This window comes from Perca flavescens, chromosome 3 (assembly GCF_004354835.1).
Source record: "Perca flavescens isolate YP-PL-M2 chromosome 3, PFLA_1.0, whole genome shotgun sequence".
Taxonomy (NCBI): Eukaryota; Metazoa; Chordata; class Actinopteri; order Perciformes; family Percidae; genus Perca; species Perca flavescens.
In genome coordinates, this window is record NC_041333.1 from 3336896 (window position 1) to 3361315 (window position 24420).

The 24420-nt window shown below is 40.1% G+C and overlaps 2 protein-coding genes across 4 annotated transcripts; both read right to left on the reverse strand.

Moving 5' to 3' along the window:
- Window positions 1-297: 297 nt before the first annotated feature.
- On the reverse strand, window positions 298-7186 carry fhdc4 (FH2 domain containing 4). Its single transcript, XM_028573786.1, has 11 exons — window positions 6927-7186; window positions 5943-6004; window positions 4896-4998; window positions 4694-4779; window positions 4507-4607; window positions 4134-4204; window positions 3936-4043; window positions 3750-3820; window positions 3545-3662; window positions 3283-3447; window positions 298-2951 (listed from the first exon to the last, which is right to left on the reverse strand). The coding sequence occupies exons 1-11, from the start codon at window positions 7134-7136 to the stop codon at window positions 1677-1679; spliced, it is 2370 nt and encodes a 789-aa protein (XP_028429587.1). The 5' UTR covers window positions 7137-7186; the 3' UTR covers window positions 298-1676.
- A 6004-nt stretch (window positions 7187-13190) lies between these two features.
- On the reverse strand, window positions 13191-23659 carry LOC114552521 (arfaptin-2). Of its 3 annotated transcripts, none has more exons than XM_028573388.1 (10): window positions 23377-23659; window positions 23064-23172; window positions 22333-22441; window positions 21998-22060; window positions 21342-21407; window positions 21097-21200; window positions 17952-18173; window positions 17717-17874; window positions 17425-17599; window positions 13191-13948 (listed from the first exon to the last, which is right to left on the reverse strand). In XM_028573388.1, the coding sequence occupies exons 2-10, from the start codon at window positions 23163-23165 to the stop codon at window positions 13793-13795; spliced, it is 1155 nt and encodes a 384-aa protein (XP_028429189.1). In that variant the 5' UTR covers window positions 23166-23172; window positions 23377-23659; the 3' UTR covers window positions 13191-13792. The 3 variants fall into 3 exon arrangements, with proteins under 3 accessions (XP_028429189.1, XP_028429188.1, XP_028429190.1); XM_028573387.1 differs by having other exon boundaries at window positions 23289-23659; XM_028573389.1 differs by lacking the exon at window positions 21998-22060 and having other exon boundaries at window positions 23289-23657.
- Window positions 23660-24420: the final 761 nt, after the last annotated feature.

Genomic DNA, 24420 nt, shown 5'->3' on the forward strand with positions numbered 1-24420 from the left:
ACTGAATAGCTGATAACATGTTTTGTAACATACTGAAGATGGAAGAATCCACATTTCTAACTATTTCATTAACATTTGTACATTATATAACAAATACAACATCATTACAATGGGTGAAATTTGCTAAGGCTGATTATTCTTTGATAGGTTATCTCTTATTGAAAAATAAACATGGTTGCCTGTAGCAACGGACAGCTGCCAGGTCCTGGTAATAGAAACCAGAAAACATAATACAATCAAATCATAGACAGCGTGTTACAGCAGACGTATCACATTTCTAACAAATGATGTAAGAATACAAATAATCATTATTATGGCCGGGGAGCTTTTCACTTTTAGTATGCTGTGTTATCGCACGTTACAAACATTGTAGAGCAGTATGAATATGTTGTTTCTATTTGTTACTATAAATATGTAAATAAAGATATAAATACTCTTAGTTGGAGAGTAGTTACCTTGACCCTTTTACCTTACGTGATTCTCTTATATACAAAAAATGGGTAATCATCATTTTATACAGTCTATGGTATTCATAGATATTTATTTACAACTCTTTCTGATTCGACAGTTACAAAGAACAATTTGACAACTCACGAGTCAGTGACAACGCTATTTGTTTCTCTGTAATTTTGATAGCTATCCATCTTAGTCCTATAAATATCCAACGGTAAGAAAAATATAGAAAGCATTCAGATCACTCCAGGTGGTGTTTACATTAGAACAAAACTAAATAGGTCATATTCATTACCTCATTGTTACACTTCAGTCGGACAGCTGGACATAATCCTAAAAAGCTTAATATTGTAACCCTGGTGTCAACTGCTAAGAGATGCCAGTAGTCAAACTTATATTTTGTATTGCCTTGTATTGGCACAAGCTGTGGCCTCACTGACCCCTTGAATCCGATCCTAGCGATCGGAGACATTGGGGCCGTTTCCTGGAGCAGTGTCCACACTGTAAATGCGGGGAGGCCGGTTCCCTTCCATCATAACAGGCCAGCAGGTGTTGGCCCTTTGAGCACAGTAATCTCTTCTCAAGTTAATTTGAGATCAGCACCTTTCACTTTGACACTGAGAGTCTGTGGGTCAGCTCTGCTCAGATACAGGCTGCCTTTTGTAACACTGACCCATTTAAGCTCAAAACAATGGCTGAATTGAGCAAGAAAAGTAGTCTTTTATCAAAGTATCAAAAATAGCAACCAAACCAGGATTGTAAACAGTCTGAATTCTCTCACGCTCATTGACTTTCTCAATACATTCTGCAAGGCTGTACAATTTCAATCCAGACAAAGAAAACACACTGTAAGTAATGTATCCAACTGATGAGGGAATATTATCATCAGACAAACGTTTTACAGTGTGTGGCCCACAGTTCTTTGTTTACAAGGCAATGCACAGATTGCCTGGAAATCAACACCACCCATATTTTCTGAGCTAGATTACCATGTTACTGGTATATTCTGCCATCTAGTGGTACAACATACACAATGGCCTTTCCTCAACCTTCCCTTCTCCAACCACTTTCCTAAAACCGTCTCTCCTTCTCTTAACGACCTCATTATCAATTTACAAAGTAACATTAAATATAACACTACATCATCACCATGATAAGTTAATTACAAGTAACACTGCAGTCACATGTGCTTCCCTGACATTACATTGTACATGTTTCAAAGCCTATACACCAGACCCAGTGCCCTTATGGGCAGTTTCCTTGCTGATCTGCTGTTTGCCCATGTCTCCAAGGCGTTTTAAAAAGCTAAAAAATAGTCCAGTGTTTTCAGTCTTAATCCATGCACTCTTGGGGGTCACACTTTCACTATTCCTCTGCACGTGGTTGCCTTTGGGCTCCAACGATTTGCCCACTTCCTTTTGAGCCACAAGACCTTCATCTGGAACAGGGGTTACAGAAACATTTGGCTTGCTTTTCTTCTCTGCTGATGGAGAATTCTGGTCTGGAGCACCAGATTTTTCAATGTTGTGAGATACGTCAGTAAAGTCAAACACTTGTTCTGAGGGATTTTGTCCCGCACCCTCTGTTGGCACTGTCCCTTTTTCTCTTGCCGCAGAATTAGGAGTTCTGATTGGGGTTTTAGGGCACAGATTATCTTCCTCTTCCTTAGTTTTAGGGACTGCGGTAGAAAGAGTATGGCGCCGGTTAGGTTTTGAGGTGGATTGAGGATCGAGCAAAAATTGAACTAAATCCTGATTGGTTGGGTCTCCAGGATACTTCTCCATGTCCTCATCGAAGGTGCATTGACGAGGCAAAGTTTTAATTGGACCAGGAGATTTCTGATTCTCCAGAGAATAATCCCCAGATGAGATGCTGCCACGGCTGTTCTGAAAGTGCAAAACCTTTTTAGATGCTTCGCGCAACTTTTGGGCCTCCTCTTCATCATTATCCTGTAGATCCTCCTCATTCCCATCAATGATGACTGAGAAAGATCTGCCTGAGGCGAAAATGCTGGTGGTCCTATGGGCTGGGTGTGCAGAACCTCTAGAGTCCTCTTTTCTGGAAGTTTTCACCACCTCTTCATGAGGAATGCCCCCTTTTGCCTTGTTGTCCTCGCTATTAGACTGGGCTTTCTTTTGTGAAGAGTTCTCTGTGAGTTCAACTGCTGAATTCCACTCTTTTCTGCCCATGTCCACAGCTCTAAAAGAGCCTTCTCTTTTTTGACTTCCAGTGGGGAGGTTTGCCTGAGAGGTTATTTCTGATAGACTCCCGACATTGGGGCTGCCACTCGTGGGGCTTCCATGAGCGGATGAGGGCAATCCCGGTCTCCTCCGAGAGACACGTTTGGTAAGGAAGTTCTGTAGTACGGATTGCAATGCAACTTCATCCATTTCCTTGTCTCTACTGGAGCAGGTAGCTGTGGACCTGCGCTTGGTAACATTCTGCAACCTGTCTCTCTGTCTCCGCTGCACCTCTGCCACCTCTCGAGCCTTGTTTTCCTGCAGAAAATCACATATAGTAATATAGTAATAGTTAATAGGGGTGCACGACTCAGAAAATGTCACGATTCAATATTGATTTTTAGGCTCAAGATTCGATTCAAAATCAATATTCAATTCAAAAACGATTCATAGCATGTCAATGTAGTTACTTTTCCCATGTGATTGCAGTAGACATGCAATTAAAAAAAATATTTTTGGGAATTCTATGAAGGGATTTTGAATCGGTAAAGCTTGAATCGTGATACGAATGTGAATCAACTTTTTGGCACACCCCTAATAGTTAATGGATCATTTTTTAATCTCAGCTAAGTACAGTACACAGGCTTACCTGCATGGCTCGCATAAATTTCTCACAAAAGGAGTTGAAAATGGAGCAGCACTCCTCCAGTTTGAACTTGTTTGGGGATTCACAGAAGTACTCTGCCACAGAGTCACTCACTGACTGCAATTGCTGAAGATCAATTTCTATTTCTGACAAGCAGACCTCAGCCTCCTGAATAGAGCCCAAATCAAAACATTAGAACATGTAATCACACACACACAAAAAAAACATAAACTGGACTCGATTCCTCAACAAAAGGCTCCCTCACCTTTAAAAAATCACACATCTGTGCCTTGAGGTCTTCTTGCTTCAAGGTGTCTGCTTTGGCATCTCGGACCTTCTTCACCTGCTTTTCAAACTCTGCTTCAATTTCCCCTTTATTCATTCTAAGAATAAAAGAGATACATTCTGATGATACAGCAAAGAAAAGGGGGGTTCAAATATGCTGAGTGCCTGTAAAGGGGATTGCTTACCTTGCTGCAGCTTCAATGTGTTTGAGTTGGTCTGTAAAGTTAAGCAGCTCCACATCTGCCTTCTGAGCTTGCTGTGTTGAATATGAACGTTGGTATGAAAATCACATTTCACAAACATACATATCTTAAGATACAGAAAAACAAACTCTACATTGCAATCAGATCAAAGTAATAAAAGCTACTTGCCATCACGACATAATGCATAAGATTCATTCCGGGTTTGTTTGCTTTGGTGTCCACTAACTTCAACAGAGAAGCCATTCGGAAGCCAATTGCACTGCCTGCATAGCCACCCTGAGATCAAATGAATAAAATGAGGCTCGGAGATGCACAAACACATAGGAAAGTCACCCAAGACTCCACTATCCCATAATATACACTCACAGCATTCATGTAATTTCCGGTCTTCAGTACCAGGCGGATGACAGAATGGAGATGATCAGACTCCAACAGCTCTAAAAGAAGACACACATGGTGAAGTCTAAGTCTAAATGGGTTTACAACTCTATTTTTGCTCAAAATCTGTTACGAGTCTTATTAAAATCTAGAGTGGTGATGGCGCAGTGGATATGACACGTGCCTGTGGTGTGGGAGACTTGGGTTTGATTCCCACTGCGATACATCAACCGATGTGTCCCTGAACAAAACACTTAACCCCTAGTTGCTCCGGAGGCGTGTGACCTCTGACATATACAGTAAGTCGCTTTGGATAAAAGCATCAGCGAAATGACATGTAATGTAAAAAAACAAGCATTACCTTTTCCAGCTGCTGTCAGAGTGCATATGGATTCTTTCATTTCATGCATGAGGGGGAAAAATTCCTCTTTGAGCACCAAGCTGCTGAGACGCTCTCCATAGCTATCAGACACAGGGTTTCCATCATTAGTAAACTACCACTGACATTTAACAAATGCAATACATGGAATTGCATTCAGGGAGCTCACCAAGGAATCTTGACCAGCATTAGCATGAACAGATCTGCTTCTGGGAGAGAAAAGTGGTCGCCCTTAAAATTGACCAGCTGCTTCTCCTGCCGAAACAAAAGCACAAGTCTTAAAACCAGATTGTGTTTTATGAGGTAAAATTACAAGCAACAAGGTATACATCAGACGCATTGAAAAAAATGTAAGCAGCTGTCACAAGTACCTCTTCTTCATCTGGTAGCAGCTTGCACAGCTCCTTCAGTTTCCCAGAACCAAAACTGAGACCACTTCCTGATTTAATTTCGTCAATCATGACTTTTACAGGCCTGTGGAGTGAGGTGGAGAGACAGACAGGGTTCAGATCTTGAGTCACTAATTATCTTGACGTTTTTGTTAAGGGTTAGGACTTCTCATGAGCAATGCATGTCTAAGTTAATACCGCACTTTTGCTTCTTTGAAAAAGTTGGGCCGCCCAACATGCCTCAACCTGCTCAAATAGCTTTACAAAATAGCAACACATCTGATGTCAATTCCCAGAAAAACACGTGCTGTACAGGATATTCCAACGATTTAATATCCATTACCAAGAAACATATTTGGAACAGAGGATAACAAAAACGTATAAACATGTTTGGAGACAAATATAGTAGTCAGAAGCACTGAATAGTTAGAGGAATAAGTTAATGCATATGTTGTTTTGCTGTTGCTGAAATCTGGGCAAATGTTTGGAGGCCATCATTGACAGTTTTATACTATTTATTTCCATTTCCTGTTAGATCTGTTTCATATGCCAAATAGCTTTAGGCAATACATGGGGAGGTAACCTGTTGGAGCTGTAGAACAGTGTCGATCAGACCTGCCAGGACATGTTGGCCTCTGCGCTAGCTGTGCCATTGTTGTCCACTGGGGAGAGCGGTGGAGACAACTCAGAGAAATCGCTCAAAATTGCAGAAGAGCGCTGCGCACAAAGTTGAAATTATTTAAACTTTGACCTCGTTGCTGCTGACCTTTCAAGACACATCCAATGAGATAAAGAGATAGCCAGAAGTGATGATGGCGTATACCCGCGCTGCACTTGGCCTCTTAAGTGTCTAGTGCACTATGCTCAGCGCCCAACCTCACAGTTTTACCACTGATCATGTGTAGGCGGCTTCATGCGGTCATGTTCCAGAGTAATTTACCTGCCTCATCCTGTGTTATTGTACAGTGGGATGTGACGAAACAGTTGTGCAAAACCAATCACACCTTCAGAGTACTACCACTGACTCACCGCTTGAATTGCTTCAGGAAAATTCCCATGTTCATGCTTCTCTTGGAGCTGAGGATGGAAACCTGGGAAGGAAAACAGAAATACCTGGATATAATCAGCTGGTCATTTGCTAAAATAATTAAACTATTGGTTTCACTACTGGCTTGGGCGGTGTCTTTTGTGTCAGCTTTCCAAGCAGAAGTTGATTCCAAAGGTTAAGGATTCTTTGAGTTGATTGTATTGAACAATCCAGACAAAGATACCTGTTTGTATCAGGGATACATTTTCTCAGAATCTCTTGGGAAATGGGACATAGGTCAAAGTAAACATTAGAACACCGACTGATCTACAAAAGCAATGACAGTGAAGGTTATGAATAGATATGGTCTGGTTTAAGACTTGCCTTTAAATTAATGGCAATAACTGCAGGTTATTATATACCGTAGCTTGAATAACAAGCACAAGTAGGCTACTTTACACAATAGTGCTGTGTGAGGACCCAACTATACCATCCTTTAGCAAACAAAAATTAAGAATAATGAGACTCCACCCTTGTACAGAGTGATTCTAAATCAAAACAATGTTCCCAAGACACATTATTAATGTTCTGGCAATACAATTTACAAATAAATAAATTATTTTTCTACTCTTACAAAAGGGAAGAGTTTAAAAAAGCGATGTTTCTAAAATATCATTATAGTCAGTAAAACTCACATGTCATTTATGGCACATTTGGAATGATCTTAACAGAGGAGATCTACATCTGATACAGTTTGCCGTTAGTACAGATTTTTAGGTATACACATTGTTTCCTGTTTATCTCAACCACATACCTAAAATGAATAATCAATCCAGGTCTACAGGAGTTGAGATATGGAATCTCAGCATTACACAACAAATACTGTATACCAAACATTTCAATCTATTGCTACAAACCCTTGGGGTTAAAGTGTTACTCTGATTCAGCTAAGTGTGACGCCTGTGTCCCGTGGCTGGAGAACTCACCATTGCCCCTCCTGAGGCGGCAGTTGGCAGGCCCCTCAGACTCTGGCGGTTCAGGGCCTTGACTTGTTGCTGGCCCTGCTTGTTGCTGAACAGCTCCTCCATGTGATCAGTGTCCAGCTCGTACTCCCCATCAGTCTTATCTGCTGTCCAGATGTTGTGCTTTCCTATCACACTGTGTTGAGGAAGGGTTTCCCAGTTGAAATTGCGCATTGTGGAGCGTCGGAGCGCTCCCCTGGCAATGAGGCCCGAGCCATGTAGGGATGGAGGGAGGCCAAGGGCTGGAGGTGGAGGTGGAGGTGGAGGTGGTGGAGGGGTGGAGGGGTGGAGGGGTGGTGGAGGAGGTGGTGGAGGACCTCCTGGTTGCATCTTTTGTCAAAGAGCTCTCAGCGGGTTTGGGATGCGGTCATGGCCTCAGTCACACACACACACACACACAGACGGGGTTAAAGTCTGTACGGAATTTGCAGTAAAATATATGACTAAAAAATAAAAATATAACTAGTTTTTATAGGATTGTGATTCAGCCGTTGTGTTGGAGGGGACTTGTCCAAAATGTCGTCCGTTAGGATGATGCATTCAGACTGAAAGAAACAGAACAGGGTGGAGACAGTTACAAATCCCATGTAGTCTATGACTGTAAGCAACAGTGATTAGCAATGGATTCACTTTCTCCACAGCTAAATAAATGACGTATGATGTAGTAGTGCTTCAAAGGGTTGTCAAAACATTATAATAATCTATGATACACAGCGATGGGTACAAATACTTCGTAACTGTACTCAAGTAGATTTTTCAGATATTTTTACTTTACTATTTATTTTTGTGCCGACTTTTTACTTTTACTCTTTACATTTTAACACAAATATCGGTACTTTATACTTCTTACATTTTACAAAATTGGCTCGTTACTTTAGTTAATAATTTCAGTGGAGTTACCGTTATTATTTTTCGCGTCATCAATACCGAATTCAATCTAATTGGATGGGAATATACGTTGCACTTGACGCAGCACTGCAAGACGACTCGACAGATTCAGCGGCATTCATTTGTGGCAAATCATTGCGGCTTGATGGCGGTAACGTTAGTACATATATGTAGTACGGACGGCGACACGATTGAAAATGAAGAAAACGGAGATCCCAGAGATTTGGCAGACAAGCAGCAAGACATTCCCAATCAATCAATCAATCAATCAATCAATCAATCAATCAATCAAAATGTATTTGTATAGCGCTTTACAACAACCAGCAGGTATCCAAAGTGCTTTACATCAGGAACTAAGAATAGAACAACATATCTTGCAATAAAAAGAATGAAACGTAGAAAACATTAAAATCATAAAAGGTATAGAAACAGGAAGAGGACATTGTCACACCACTACTGCATATTAAAAGTCATTCTAAACAGGTAGGTTTTGAGTTTAGACCTGAAAAGAGCAACATCTGTAATTGTGCGAATATCAGGGGGTAACTTGTTCATCCATGGCCTTATCTGAGAGAGATGTTTGACATAGGCATCAAGAATGACTCCTGGCCAATGTGCTGCATTACTCTAAAAGTATGGGGAACTTCTTAATTAATGTCTGTTTAGTAATTCATATGTTATTCTTGATTTTCTTTCCAGAAGCCATATTTGAGCACATGTTGATTCTTTTAAATGTTAAGGGGAAGATTAAAAAAAGAGAAACTGGATCTGTGAATTCTCACAGAATCACGACTGAATTCATATCTTGCTACTCAGTCAGGATCTTATTAACCTGGAGTCCCAGTCTCTGTCACAATAATCATATATGTGATGTTTTAGGCCTATTGGCAGAATTAAAATGTAGGCAATGGCATATAAAGAGACTTTTCTCCAGGTCCACTGAAGTGTCTCAGCTTGCTCTCCATTAACATTTGTGTGGTCCAGGTGGTTGTCATTTGCAAGGCTACTTTTACTTGTATACTTTAAGTACATTTCCAAGCCTGTACTTTGTTACTTTTACTTGAGTAAAGAAGTTAAATCAGTAGGCTACTTCTACTTTTACCAGAGTATTTTTTAACACAAGTATCTGTACTTCTACTTGAGTACGGGAAGTGAGTATACTTTTGCCATCTCTAATGACACACTTTGGAATCACAATGCAGAAGCTAATCCAAAACTATCACACAATTTACATGTTGTTATTTTGGCACTTTAGGAGGTAGGCTACTATACAGAAATCGTTATTGAGAATAGATGCCTGTTTAGCAAAAACATTAATAAAGATACATCATTTTAAATAATAAAGCTTGTAAAAGGTCTGGTGTTTAATTCGGCAACCTGACCCACCTTAATCTTATAAACTACTAAAACCGCCATTTGTTACAGCGTTTGCTAATACACTAACATCATTATCAGATAAGGACCGGGAGGTAAAAACTTACCTTTGTGTTAGACTCAGATGCCGCCTCATTTTCCTGCGTGTCGCCGTCTTCGTCCTATTCGTCCGTGGTCGTGTTGAAACTTCCCCCAGCATAAAGTAGAGCGTGACAACAGCTCGGGGGAACTATGTCGAAACTACCTGCGTGGAAAGGACACGCCCAGCCCAGGTTAGAACACGGCCACCCGGCCGCTCACACCTCGGCAGGCAGCGGGAGGGACTGAGGTTAGGTTGGATCCGAGCTGAGGTGTCTGTCCGGCTGTCATGAAGTGTGCAGTCCACTGTTTAGACCCTTCCAGCGTGATAAAGAACAATTGATTTCTTAAAAAGGCGTTTGAAGTAGTCTAAGCATTTAGCACGTCACTTGTAGCCTATCCTACCGTTAAAAACTTAAGACTAGACCTACATGGCAAGTAATTAGTATGCGCAAAAAGTTCAAAAACAGGCCTACTTTGGTTAAACATTAAGCCATTTGACCAGCTCAGACAATGTCATGTGTTTGAATGTGGTCTGATGGTCAGACTGGCCTGTAAAAGCAAGCACTTCAACTCTGCCCCAGAAATGATAAGTCATTATGATGCTCTGTTAATAACCGAAATGCATTTGTATGCAAATATTTTGTTCCTCACTATCAAATAGCCTATTGGACTCCTCATCTGCAGTAGCCTGCACCAAAAGGAGGATGAGGGAAGAAATGTCTGCCTTCATTTTTAAGTCAGTTATTTGACATTTTTGACAAATATTAGCTTTGTCCCAAGTATTGCAAATGCAGGCCATTTTAATAAACTTATGTTAACCATTTGGGGTTTGAGAGTATTTTTCAGATACAGATCATTTTGGCATGCTCATAGCCTACTGTCATCAGTAGGCTACTGTGTAGGCTACATGTGTTCAGTATTTTCAATGTAGTTTTAGAAATGTGCTGGAATTTGTGACAAAAACAAACAAACATTAGTCTGGCCTTACCCATTGTGGTGAGACGTTTTGGTCAATTAATTACATAACAAGCACCAACTTTCATCTGCTCCATTGTTTTATAGGCTACAGCTAAAATGTCTGTTGTTTTGGGAATTAGGCCTACACAGGTGTAGCTAATTGACAAAATATTGGCTTTTTACTCATGGAGGTTGAATTCCATATACTGTCTATGGTTGAATTGCACTTTCAGTAATGCCCGGTTGTCATCTGCAGCAGGGGCCGTTGCTAATCGTTTTCTTTATCGTTCCCAGTTTAGTTCATGCGCTGTGTTGTAACCATGTACTGTTAAACTCGATTTTTTTTAAAACCGGCTCCACACTACTCCGGTGTTATCGAGTAACAGGCCTACCCAAACTATTAGGCATGTGAATATGCTATGCTAACAGGCCACAGTGGGCGGAGTTTCCCAGGGTTGGCGCTGTTGCTGCCTACCTGCTGCGACTGAGTTATGTTTTATCTCATTTTTTTTGGCAGGGGATAGGCCTACACTGTGAAGTGTAAATTATAAGGTTTCTGTCAATATTTTTGTCATGCTTGTATGGTAAAAACATGTGATGCTTTACATGACCAATGCATTCAGAGCTCTCCACCCCAGAGTTAATGCAGAGCCATTAGATCTAGCCTGAAACTAAATCAGAGAGGCCAAGATACACACACAACAGTTACAATGCATACAGTAGGCCACAGGATGGGATGGGTTTCTGTCAAACCCATCAAGTCTACGGTTGACAAAGTATTTTTATACAAGGTCTACAGTACCTGTACGGGCAACAGCTTGAACTGAGTTGGTAATGTTTTCTGGTACTGCTTTTTACAGTAAAGGAATCAGTTAAGTTAGTTAAGTGTGAATAGAGCATGTTCTTATCTCCATATTGCATTTCTGACTTAACTTAGTGTTTTTAGTCGGTGAACTTTGCTGATGACCCCCATCACCAAGGAGCAAAAACAAGAAATTGCTGCCAAAAGAAACAGTTTAGTGATCAACATACTTTAATGTACCTTCCTACAGTAACCTGAACTACACCTTCAAATAATGAAATAAGATAAGTAATGGAAAGCATGTTTGAGAAATTAGATTGTATTATGTACATAATTAATAGTGCTATACGTATAACATATAGGCTACGTTCAGACTGCAGGCAAAAGTGGCCCAAATCAGATTTTTTTTGGGGTCAAGTGACCAGGTCAGACTTCTTCAGAAATAGAGTGAACACTCAAATCTTGCCCAGATCTGATTTTTTCAAATCAGGTTTAGACCACTTTCACATGTGGTCCTGAATCAGACCCAGGTCTAATTTTTTTCAACGCGGCCGCAGTGTGAACAACTGAGGCGGATTTGATGCGACTTTTACGTTAATCTACGACATTTGTCACAATTATGCACCGGTGGGAGTTAGCCCTAGACACGGACGGTAAAATTAAAAACTTGACTAGGGTTACAACATGGAGAGCAGTGATGGAGCAAGTCAATGGAGGGAGAGGGAGGTGTTAGACCTAATTAGTGTATGGGGAGATACTTAATCAAAAATAGCAAACAAAATGGAAGAACGAGGACACAGGAGAACGTGGCAGCAGTGTAATAAATAATAAGTAAGCGAAAATGATTACTTCCTCCATAACCTCCCTAACTTTAGTGCAACAGCGTGCTGCGTCTGATGTCACTGTTATTGTTCTTTTGCACATGCAGGTCAGTTTGAAACCGCAAACAGTTCAAACTGCAATCTGATATAGGCCACATCTTAAAAGGTCATGTGAACAACCAACCAAAAAATCTGAATTAAGGATTAAGACTTGCGGTGTGAACGTAACCATAATGTTATATTGTCAGTTGTTTTCTGAGCTTCCCATATGAACAGACAGATGTGTGTCGACAGCACAGTTAAGTGAAACAAAACATCCAGCACATTTTATTGGAAATGCAGAACAAGACAATCGCCTGACTACAATTTAAAAGAAATGTACACAACATACAGTGTTATGTCACAAACCATAAATAAATAACAGAATAAGAAAAAAATGTACTCATACATTCTGTCCTTGAAGAGACACTGAAAAGTGTATTTTAACCTAGAGTGCATATGGCATCACATGTATCCGGTGTTTCCATGGCTGTTTTAAAAACTGGGACTCTAAAGGCCGTTTTATGCTTCTGCGTCAAATCGACGGCGTACCCCCGCAGACCCACACGTCGTAGTGACGCACGTCGCTTGGCAGGTTGCATCCCCCCGACTCATTTCCTGGTTCTCCTTCTCCATAAACATGAAATCAAGGAGAGGGTTAACTTCTCCTGCTCCAGATCTCCCACCGAGGTCAGAAAGAACAGGGGAGACACTTTGGTTCTCTCACTAGGACTCTAGAGTCACTACTCACTCCGAAGCTAATAGCCGTCATTCTCTCGCTTCTCCCTCGCTCTATCACCCACTCCCCATCACACACACAAACACACGCAGGCTCGACGCACATACCGGCGCACAAGTAAACATCAGGCCACCTACGTAGGCTACGGTGAGAGCTCTGCGTGGAGCCTCCGCAGGACCATAAATCAAGCTTTAGGAGTCCCAACAGCGTTTTTTTACTTAATACATAGTCAACCAATGACTGGCTGTGTGTTGAATTTTGATTTCTTTATGATAGTTGAGATGTTTTTATTTATCATTGAAGCATACAACATATGGAGTGTAACATCTGTTTTCAGGCTTGTTTCCATGTGTAAACAAGACAGATACTGAGAACTGTGCTGGATTCACAGGAACATAACTGAAGGTAACTCAAAATTTAGGAGATCAAACTAATTATGGATTGTATACTAGGTTAAAGAAAATTACTATATATATATATATATATATATATATATATATATATATATATATATATATATATTCCCTTCTATGCATTGTAAACTGACCATTCAGGCAAGAATACCACAAGGCCATATGCTATATCCTGATGTTTTTGATTTAATTCTGTAAAACTAAATTTGAAGAATATCGTTCAGTTGTGTATACCCAAGAGAAATAATAAATACAATTTCAGAGGATATTTCATAATTATTTTTTTAACATCATCCCGCTAATTTGCTAATGTGATTTGTGATATATATCGCTTTAGACAACATTAAGAAACGACTAAATAATGCATGTGCAAAACTGCCAAGGGGTATCTCCACAATAGTAGACTATACTGTACATAAATAATACGTGATGTTCATGTAAATGATTGTGCTACCTAAATAATGAGAAAGTAACAAAAGGTCATTTTGTGAATTAACAAGAAAATATAAATACAACTGAAACTGTTGTACCGTCTATGCAATACGTAAAACATTACAAAAACAAAAATCTCATGTTTTTCTTTATCGCTGGTTGCAATTGATCCTACAATATACTCTTTTTATACATTTCACTCTTGTCCATCTAAGCACAATGCCAAGTTCTTCAGTAACCAGCGTGTCCCTGTACATCTCAAACAGCTGCACCCCAAGCGCTCTTTACTGCTCCTCCAGCCAGGATGGCTTGTCTGATCCCGGGGGCTTTAACTTAACATTGAACTGTATTAGAGTTTGTTCCAACTGCTCCTGGTTGCCAGCAAAGTAAGCTGAGATAGCATTGTGGAAGAGAAGCAGCTGCTTATGCATAACCTTCACCTAGAAGAAGAAAAAGAAGAGGGACATTCTGCTATTGCAAACACAGTTTCAAGTGTTTACAGGAAAGTACAGCCCATGGACATCTTCTAAGGAGCCCATGGACATGTATTCAAGCCATGTTTCGACACAAGGGTTCTGGGGTCCCCAAAACTATTTTGAAGGAACAAGAAAGTTCCATCAGCCCGTTGTTGTCTGCGTTTCCTCTGCAGTCTAAAGACCTGTGAATATTAGGCAAGTTAGGGTGCTTTCCCACATGTTATTCGGTAGAATTGGTGCGATTCAGGGGTGAAGTTGCCACATTGTTGCATTTTTCAATTGGTTCAGTTAGTATTCACACTCAGAGGTGTCAAGTAACGAAGTACAAATACTTTGTTACCTTACTTAAGTAGAAATTTTGGGTATCTATACTTTACTGGAGTAATTATTTTACAGCATACTTTTTACTTCTACTCCTTACATTTTCACGGAATTATCTGTACTTTCTACTCCTTACATTTTAAAAATAGCCTCGTTACTCATATTTCAGTTTGGCTTGTTTTCATTCCGGCTCGTCATCGTTAAAAAAAAAAAAAACACACACACAAAAACCCCTATCCAGATCGCTCCATCCGGATAGAGTGAATTTGATTGTGGTTGGATGAGAAGTATAAACATAGTCATTCCGACACCCTATTGGTTTGTACGCGATCCATCAAACCTGCTAATACGCCACCGGTGCTTTAACGACCGTTATCTACCGGACCGAATAGCAACGTGGATTTCGGTGCCTTATTTAGGAGCCACTTAGATGCCTGCGCTTCTCTCTGATGCTCCGAAAACGGACGTTAGAGGGAACTGAAACATCGCCGCACGGGACGCTAGTTAACACTACAGTTGTCAGCAGCTAACATTAGCCTAGCGTTAGCTAGTAGCTGGAGTAAACACGGTTAAAATACTGAGAGCTAAACGGTGTAAAGTGTGTCTGTATTTCACTGGAGAGGATTGTAACACCAGACTGTAGCTGCCGTTGTCTGAAAAACACAGAAGAGATGTGTCACCTTTTTCAGCCCTTCTGAGTTTGCAGGTATGATTTTAATATAACATTATTATAGTCATATGATTTTGTCCTAACGTTTTGGGGTTAAGCTGTTGTCCTTAATGGCATTGTTTCCCCCTTACATCAGGGGTCTTCAACGTTTTTTAAGCCAAGGACCCATTTACTTAAAGTGAGATGTAGCAGGGACCCCCTACTACATATTGTATGAAATTAAGTTGCATATTAAACTGGGCCTACAATAACAGTTAGGGCAACCTAAAGCGTTCTTACATACCCTTTTTTCATAAGCTATTAAAATATTAATTGTTGGCATGATTTTATAATATTTTAATGTTACATACTGTATGTGGCACAGTAAATCTAGGATTAACTATCTGTGGGCTGATATCTTAAGGACTACCTTACCTATATGCCAGTAAGCCTATCATCAGTGGGAATTTATGTTTGCTAATAATATGTTGGAATTATGTTAAGGCATTTTAATTTTAAAAGACTCAAAGATAATAAAAAGACTCAAAAATTTACAATAATATGGAGGGCCCCTGCAATGACTTTGAGGACCCCCTGTTGAAGATCTCTGCCTTACATTACTTTTACTTTTATACTTTAAGTAGTTTTGAAACCAGTACTTTTACACTTTTACTTAAGTAAAAAGCTTGAGTTGATACTTCAACTTCTACAAAAGTCTGTTCTAACCCTAGTATCTATACTTCTACTTGAGTAATGAATGTGAATACTTTTGACACCTCTGTTCACACTACATTTTTAGCACGCCAATCATTGTAAACAAATGTCAAATGCCCGAAACGGTTGCTGGTATATTGGACAGAATATCCGAGTGAAACTCGCTTACACTTCTGGTCTCAGAAATAATAGAACACCAAATTTATGCGGCCTTGGGTTTTCTGGTTTTGCTTTAGGGTTTCTTATATTTTAGAAGAAGCTGACAGACAGAGAACGAAGGAGAGGGCGACCATAATGAGAGGGAGATTATGATGTGTTGTGACACACAGACAATGAGTGAGGTATGGTCATAATAAACTAAGATTACCATCCCTTAAACCATATAAAAATCCGTAAGTTGTGTGCAAGGTTGAAATTGCAGGCTAGTAAATAAATGCACTGTATTTTTGTTCACTTCCTATATTTGGGTCGGATTACATTCTCACCTGAAGTGAACCCAACTCTAGTCAGTGCACTTGGAAGTGAACCAAGACAAGAAAGCAATGACAAATTGGAATGCATCCCAACAATGTCTATCTGTTGTAAATATAATTTACTAACTTGCTGATTTTTTTCCTCATTCAGAATGCTATCCAAAATCAATTTTGAGTTTTTAGAGCAGTAACTAAACACCATCCTGAAGAGCAGTGTTTTACTGGTTCTAGTTTCAAGTTTGTTTCACCTCGGACCACACCCAGCATCCCTGGTGCCTGTGGTTGGGTGTGGTCAGAGGTGTGTGCACTGTTGTTGTGTATCTGCACCCAATCCCAACAGTGAAGTCATGGGGTCCAGTGGAGATCAGCAAAAACAAGATTTCAGGAGGTATTAAAGGGGTCATATTATGCTTTTCCGGGTTTTCTGTCATATCTACAATGTTATAAAGTTGGATTTTCATGTTAAACGTGGCCAAAACTTCAAATAATGAGGTAAACATATTTTAGACCAAATCCCTGTGAGCTGAAACGTTCAGATTTCCAACTATTCTGAGTTTTTTCTATTCTTTGCCAAGTGTTATGCAACTCTAAGCCTGCCTGCTATGATTGGTCATCTGCTCCAAGTAGGCAGGACTCGAGTGTTATTTAAATACATTTTTTTTTTTTTTATATATATATTTTGTCTTGGCTGCCAGTTTCGTTACATTCTCCCTTATTCCCGGGTCATATTACTCCTGAAACATGTTCTGTTAGTTGTATTGGATTGAAAAGCCTTTATTTTGACTGTAGAAATTGTTGCTATATTCTATTAAGTATCCACAGCCAACTACAGTAGCTACATGGCTAACGGCAGTAAACATTGTCATCTGGGCTGCAAATGTTGTTAAATTCTCCCCAATTCCGGGTCACATTACTGCTGAAACATGTCCAATTGGATAGTGTTTGGTTCAGAAGCCTTTATCTGCGATTTTTGACGGTAGAAAGCGCTGCTTCGTTCCACTACAATCTAACGTTAGCATACTGCTAACTATTAAGCAGCTACATGCTAACACGACCTAGCTGTAATCTTGGCCAATGCTGCTCATTTCTCCGGGTGAATACAGGTGCAGCAACCATGGGCAGTATGAGAAAAGTTTTTTTAACATTAAAGCATGTAAACATGTTCTAGTACAAACACAAAATGCAAGTATAATCCTGAAAATGCTATATTATAGTTGACCTTTAAGTTACTCTTTAATTTTGAAGACATTTTGAAAGAAAATAGAAAAATGTAAACCACAGACCTTGTTTTCCTCCAGGAATTTGAGCTTGATGGTGACGTCACTACGCAGCCTTTCATATTTGTCTCTGTGGATCTGGTAATCATGCTGAGCCATCTCAATGCGGACCATGGTAGCTGCATCCCGAGGGCCCAAACTCAACTCCTCCAGATCAGACCGATAGGCATCAAACTCAAGTCTGCACGCAAAAAAAACAAAAATTCAGGCGGTCACAGACTCTCATTCCCTAGGTGTTCACCATACAGGAATTCAGTTCATATTTCACAACTCCACACAGGATGTCAGGGTTTGTTACCTTGCGTTTTCATACAACTTAATGGTCAACAGAGTATCCTCCATTGTTTTGTTGACCAGGGTGTCGATACTTGACACAAAGAAACTGATGGCACCAAGCAGAGCCTCGCCATTCTTGCACAGCAGCTTTTGTGTTTCTGCGTTATACCCAAACTCGTCCTGCAGAGAAACACATACGTTTTACCTGCTGACGTAGATTCCATGTGACATCACACCGGAAGCTTACTGTACAGTACCTGCAACTCTGGGGACTTCTGGCTGAGGTCAGTGAAGGTGTCTCCTAAAGCCTGTTGTGTCTGCACCATGCTTTGAAAATGACTGGTGAGTGCAGTGGCCAGTCTTAGGATGTGTTCGTACTTGTTCTTGGTCTCTCTCAACACGTCAATCTGAGCTTCCAGTTCCAGGTCTACGGTTCGTGAACCTCGGCCAAACCTCTCGGAGAACATCTGCTTTGTACACTGCGTGGTGGATATGGACAGATTATTACAATAGATCCAGCTTTAGGGTTGCACGATATTGACAAAATGTGATATTGCGATATCGATATTAAGTTCAATATTTTTAAACATATGTAAAATTACTAAACTTATTTAGAAATAAATAAGGACCATGTCTACAGAACAGGACATGGTTTACTGGTTGGACAGTATAAAATATATAAATAAAGAGCATTTCTACAGAACAGGACATGTTTTACTAGTTGGACAGTATAAAATATATAAATAAAGAGCATGTCTACAGAACAGGACATGGTTTACTGGTTGCACAGTATAAAATATATAAATAAGGACCATGTCTACAGAACAGGACATGTTCTACTGGTTGGACAGTATAAAATATATAAATAAAGAGCATGTCTACAGAACAGGACATGTTCTACTGGTTGGACAGTATAAAATATATAAATAAAGAGCATGTCTACAGAACAGGACATATTCTACTGGTTGGACAGAATAAAATATATAAATAAAGAGCATGTCTACAGAACAGGACATGTTCTACTGGTTGGACAGTATAAAATATATAAATAAGGACCATGTCTATAGAACAGTACATGTTTTACTGGTTGGACAGTATAACATATATAAATAAGGACCATGTCTACAGAACAGGACATATTTTACTGGTTGCACAGCATAAAATATATAAATAAGGACCATGTCTATAGAACAGGACATGTACTGGTTGTACAGTATAAAAACAATAAATAAAGAGCATGTCTACAGAACAGGACATATTAGAAACAATAAATATAAAAAAATATTGCATACTTATCTATGCACACTTTCAATATAATATTGCGCAACGTGATATTGCGATAACGTAGCATGATATATATTGACTCAATATCGTTAACGATATTGAGTCGATATATCATGCTACGCTGGGTAGGGGTACCCAGCGTCAAGAGAATCTGATGAACTTGTTCATAAACATGTAGTCTGATCGCCTGAAAAACGCATGTGGAAGTGGTCACAGTTGAAAAAACCAAGAGATTGCCTTTACAATGAGGTCATATACATGGGTCAGTAATAGTATATGGTAATACAGGCAATATACTTAAAGCTGCGATAGGCAGTATATTTTTGGTGTCACTGGGCAAAGATTCCATAACAACCTTTCAGCATATTGTTATTTAATTCTTCCGAGAGAAAACTAGACTTCTGCACCTCCACTTGGCTGTGTTGTCAGGCTTTAGAATAATCTAGCCGTGACGGGAGACTTTGGACAATCACAGGGCATTTCAGAGAGAGAGAGAGAGAGAGAGAGAGAGAGAGAGAGAGAGAGAGAGAGAGAGAGAGAGAGAGAGAGAGAGAGAGAGAGAGAGAGAGAGAGAGAGAGAGAGAGAGAGAGATCCCATTGGCTGCAGGAAGAGATTTCACTCTACTTTTTTCCCCACTTTCTACCTACTGCAGCTGATATATACACAGCTGAACCTGATATAGGAAAAATAGGGATACACTTTATACCAAAGGATACCCACAATGTCCACATGCATTTTAAATGTCTCTTAAATGCTATACACAATACACGAGTTTATGCGGGTAAAGGCCGTCACACACCGGGGGCGTGACGAACAAACAACATGAAAATAAGAAATGATCTGCTACAAATATTTTGCAACAAAACTATTCATAATAAAAATTGAGTTCCTTTTGGAGACGCTGCTGAAGAGAGGGAGAAAGTGACTGGAGAAGCTTTGTCAACGGACGGGAGAGAGATATCTGAGCAGAGGAGGATTAACAGCTGTGAAGATATCAAATAAATGTACAGTAGCTAGAGTCGGCAGTTTGAGCACAAATAAATGCTGCCTTTGTTAAGGTTGAAAGGAGTAATAAAGTTTGCCGTCTGTACCATAGACAGTAAATAATGGACACAGCAACGCCATATACTTCGACGGAGACCAGTGAAGTCACTTTTCCGGTGCTGGCTGAGCGTTACTGAGCAGCCTCCAACTGAGCTTGAAGACGTACTGTAGATGTGACGTAAGCAACCTGTCTGAAAGTGTGAAGTCTTCTGGTAGCTGTGCCGAGAGAAATCTCAATAATTCCCAATCTTGCAGAGAATGAGAGTGTAGGTACATGTAAGGAGATAACATAGGTACAGGCTCATTATTGATCACTAACATACTAGTTAACATTAGTAATTAAACTTAAACAGCTAATGTAAGTCGAAACTGCTTGCGAACTTCTCCTGTACTGTAATTTTTCTACTGTGTGACAGTAAGTCTCGTGGTTATGACACAATCGTTAGCCTATTTTTACAAAAACGTCTGCTACGGAGCCATAACGGGAGATACAAGGTAATGGAGCCTTTTATACATTGTCGTGTTTCTTTAGAAATAAACAATGGACAAACAAAGTCTTTAAACGCTTCAGATGTAAAGTTATTCGCTGTCAAAGTGCCGTCAAAATGAATGGCAGTCAATGGGATGCTAACGGGAGGTGATGGCTTGTTAGCCTAAAAATCTCTCCATAAGAGGTACACTTTCCGGATGCTCGCTTACCCCCTCGGTCTGTACAATGGCAGTCTATGGTTCGGACAGCAGACTCTATGTTGTATTATGATCCTCGTAAGTAAACAACATAACGTGATTGGTTGGTTTCTTTATTTGCATTGCGAAAGCTCAGAAAAATTGACCTTGTTTTGAAAAAAAGAAATGATGTTACATTATCGGTGCGTAATATTCTGTGAGAATATTCTGTGAGAAAGTACTCGTGAAAAAAAATATCACATTGACGTGCAAATCAATCGCACGACAAAAAACGTCCCTGGTGTGTAAAGACCTTAGTGCAAAGAGTGATGAAAGGACAAACATATCCATTTCATCAGCTTATGGCAACGTTTAAAAACAAAGGATCTACACACAGTGCACCATACCTTATACGTGTTGATGCCCCATTTCTTTACACTGTCCAATTTCTCCACTGCCACACCACGAGAAACTTCCTCAGTGGAATTACCAGTGTTATTGTTCGACAGCCCTAACAGAGGGAAAAAAAAGAACAATATACACTCCAATGCATGATATCCTTTCAAAGTTTACATGGCAGAGGTTTCAGAAATTGCATGGGTCATGACAATGAGTGAGGACGGTGTGGACATGGTGATGAGTCTGGTGATACCTGGATGCTGGTCTGGGTGTTGGGCAAGTCGACTGGCTGCAGATTGGCTGGATTTCATGCGAATGTCTGAAATGAGCGTGATGATGATGATGATAAAGAGTGAGGAGGAGAAAAGGGCATAGAGTGAAATATGTGTCAAAAAAGGTGTGGCAGTAAGATATGCAGCTGAACAGCAGAGTATGTAAACTGAAAGAAAAATGTTAGGCTCTGTGGTGGAGGATACATGATAAGTTGGAGTTAAATGGCTTTTTATAAATAACCCACCATGCAGGTTTCTCATGCAGAAGAAAGGGATTTATAAAAAGATGAAAATGGAATAAATGGGATGCGCGGAACAACCCAAAAATGGCAAAACATTCATCCAAAGTGCATTTTACAGTACAAAAGAGGACATTGTTATTAGACAATACAACATTTAAAGTATATAGACAGCCCTATAAGTATCAGGTTAGTGCACCCCTAATTTTTAAAACTGCCAAAACATTTCTTCTTGCTGAAGCTGTAAGTTGAAGAGGTACAAGCAAGGTTGCATACAACTCCCTCGGGCAAGCAATATCAAAACCTCTGATACGGGCCATAGACTAACATATGACGGGTAACTTAGAAACCAAAAAAAAAAAAAAAAAAAAAAAAGGGTGGTCAGAATGCACAGCCACCTGGTCCGGGTGCAGGGGCTCGTCTTCTGTCCAGATACTCAGGGTTGAAGCGAACTGCAGGCCCTATGGGATACGGATGTTTGTAACGTGAACCAGGAGCCAAGAGGTCAGCAACTCTCACATCAAAATACAAGGAGGAAGAGCTCTCCCTATGGTTTCTTAAAAGGGTATTAGGTATCGACCTCTTTCAGTGAAGGATTGCAACAACATTGACAGATCTCTGGCACAGCGCATTGCATTCTGCATGGCCTGTTGAGGGGGGGGCACAAACTGTGTCCGTAAGAATAAACAAAGCAAAACCTGTAAAGGATGGCAATCAGGTTTTCTAACCATACCTTTGATGGTGCTGGTGGGAATGATGCCCCCTGCAGGTCCTCCATAACCTCCTGACACAATGCTGGTTTCATTCAGGTTGGGTCCAGACACCATCACCTGCTGCAAATCCTGATGGATTCAACAACATATTGTTAATAAGTATGGTTTTGAAGAAGGCATTAACGATTATCACATTTGAGGGCCCAAACACTTTATCTACATCGATCATCAACTCAAAGTATCTCTCATCCAAAATTGTTGATATTATAAATAGGTGTACACGTTGCCATATTCCAAAATTAAAATATGAAACGACGCTTTGCGTTTAAATGTAAAGAAGCAATGCAGTTTTTCTGGGTCATATTTTCTCAACTGAAACTAAGTGATCCAAGTCAACCTGCACAAGGAACATACTGAACCACACCAACAAATCTACACTAGTTATGCATATTGTCATGCAAGCTCATGTGACGTAAGCATCCTATCCCAATTAATGTCAAGTGTACTCACTCTCCATGCTCTCAACGCACCATTCCCAGTTGCAGGTATTGATGGTGATATTGGTATAGCTACAGTACGTTACATAGCTGCAGGCCTGTGTATGGTTAGATAACAGCTGGTCTAACCAGCCTCAGTCCAAGACTGTGCTATAATGTGAAAAGGGATAGAGAACCACAAAATGCCAAAAACAGATTTAGTAAAATGACATAGTCAGTGAGACGGTGAGAGACCATGTGACTAGCTAACTGACCTGCTCCAGGCTGTCATCCTCTGGCAGAGTCCCTGTGTCTCCGTTGCTGTTAATGGGGATCTCCATGGTGGCAGCTTTGCTCATGATACTGTCTGCCATCATTTAATCTCTGCAAGACAGCACCAAACCCTGACACGTAAGGATGTTATCATGTTTGCAGTGTGACAACATGATAATCACACAGCGTTCTAGTACACACCGACACAAAATAAACAGCTTGCTTACATTGATGCTAACGCGGCTGGCTAATCTCAGCGGTGCTGATGTGGCCGCTAGTGAGCTAACGTTACTACTTGACAGCTAGCTTCCTCACCACTGAAGCAAACCTCAAGTCCAGTCGTCCGAAGGAGAAACAAGCCGTTGTTTGCACAGAAAGCAGCCTTAAAATACAAAATAAGTTCAACGGAAAAGCACCGTTGTTTTTTATTTTTTATTTTAATTATTATTGAATGCTAAATCCATGATTTTTCTCCCTGCAACGTTCACGTTATCTGCCTGCTTCCATGTAATTCGGCCAGAAAATCCCTGCATCCAGCCAGCTAACAGCTTTAGTAGTATCACTTCGAAATAAAAGTTTGTGTTACTTTTATTCTACTGCAAGTCACACGGCTTGCTTTTAAAAGCAAATCACTTCGTGTAAAAGCTATAATGTATACTGTTTAGTGGGTGTTCTTTGACAAACGAGAGGCTGGAAGGTTATGCTGTGAATTGATGCTCTTATTTTGAAGGATAATATTATCGTAGCATCATCCTCCCACGCTCCGTCTTCCACGTAGTGCAGTGCTGACGTAGCTGTAGCCATAGATATGGCTGTAGCTTTATCCCTGCTGTCTATGCTTGCATGCCATCCGTTATGGAGCATTAACTCTTCTCAGAGACTCAGCTAGATCCCAGATTTCTATGTCAGTAGCTCATCCTTTTGATACAAATATTGGAAATGTTTGTTTTTTATCTAACTCTAATGGTCGGAACAGAAGAATTAGACAGCTTTTTCAAAATGAGATTGTTTCTCTCCCATACATTGTGCCATACTGGAATGGCCAATTTGTTAATATTCCATGGAAGAAAGTGTGGTCTTTGTCTTCTAAATACTTAATAACCAATAAGATCAAGGATGTGTCTTACAAATTACTTCATCTTTTTTATCCGGCGAAGCTTTATTTAAAAAAGATGTTTCCTGATATTGACACTTTATGTTCTTTTTGTGGTGCTGAGGAAGAATCTGTCTCTCATCTCTTCTGGGAATGCACATATACAAGTCTGTTCTGGAAGGATTTCTGTATCTTTGTACGCTCATTCTCATCACAGAGATTTTCTTTTTTATACAAAGATGTTTTATTTGGTCAGCACAACTTTG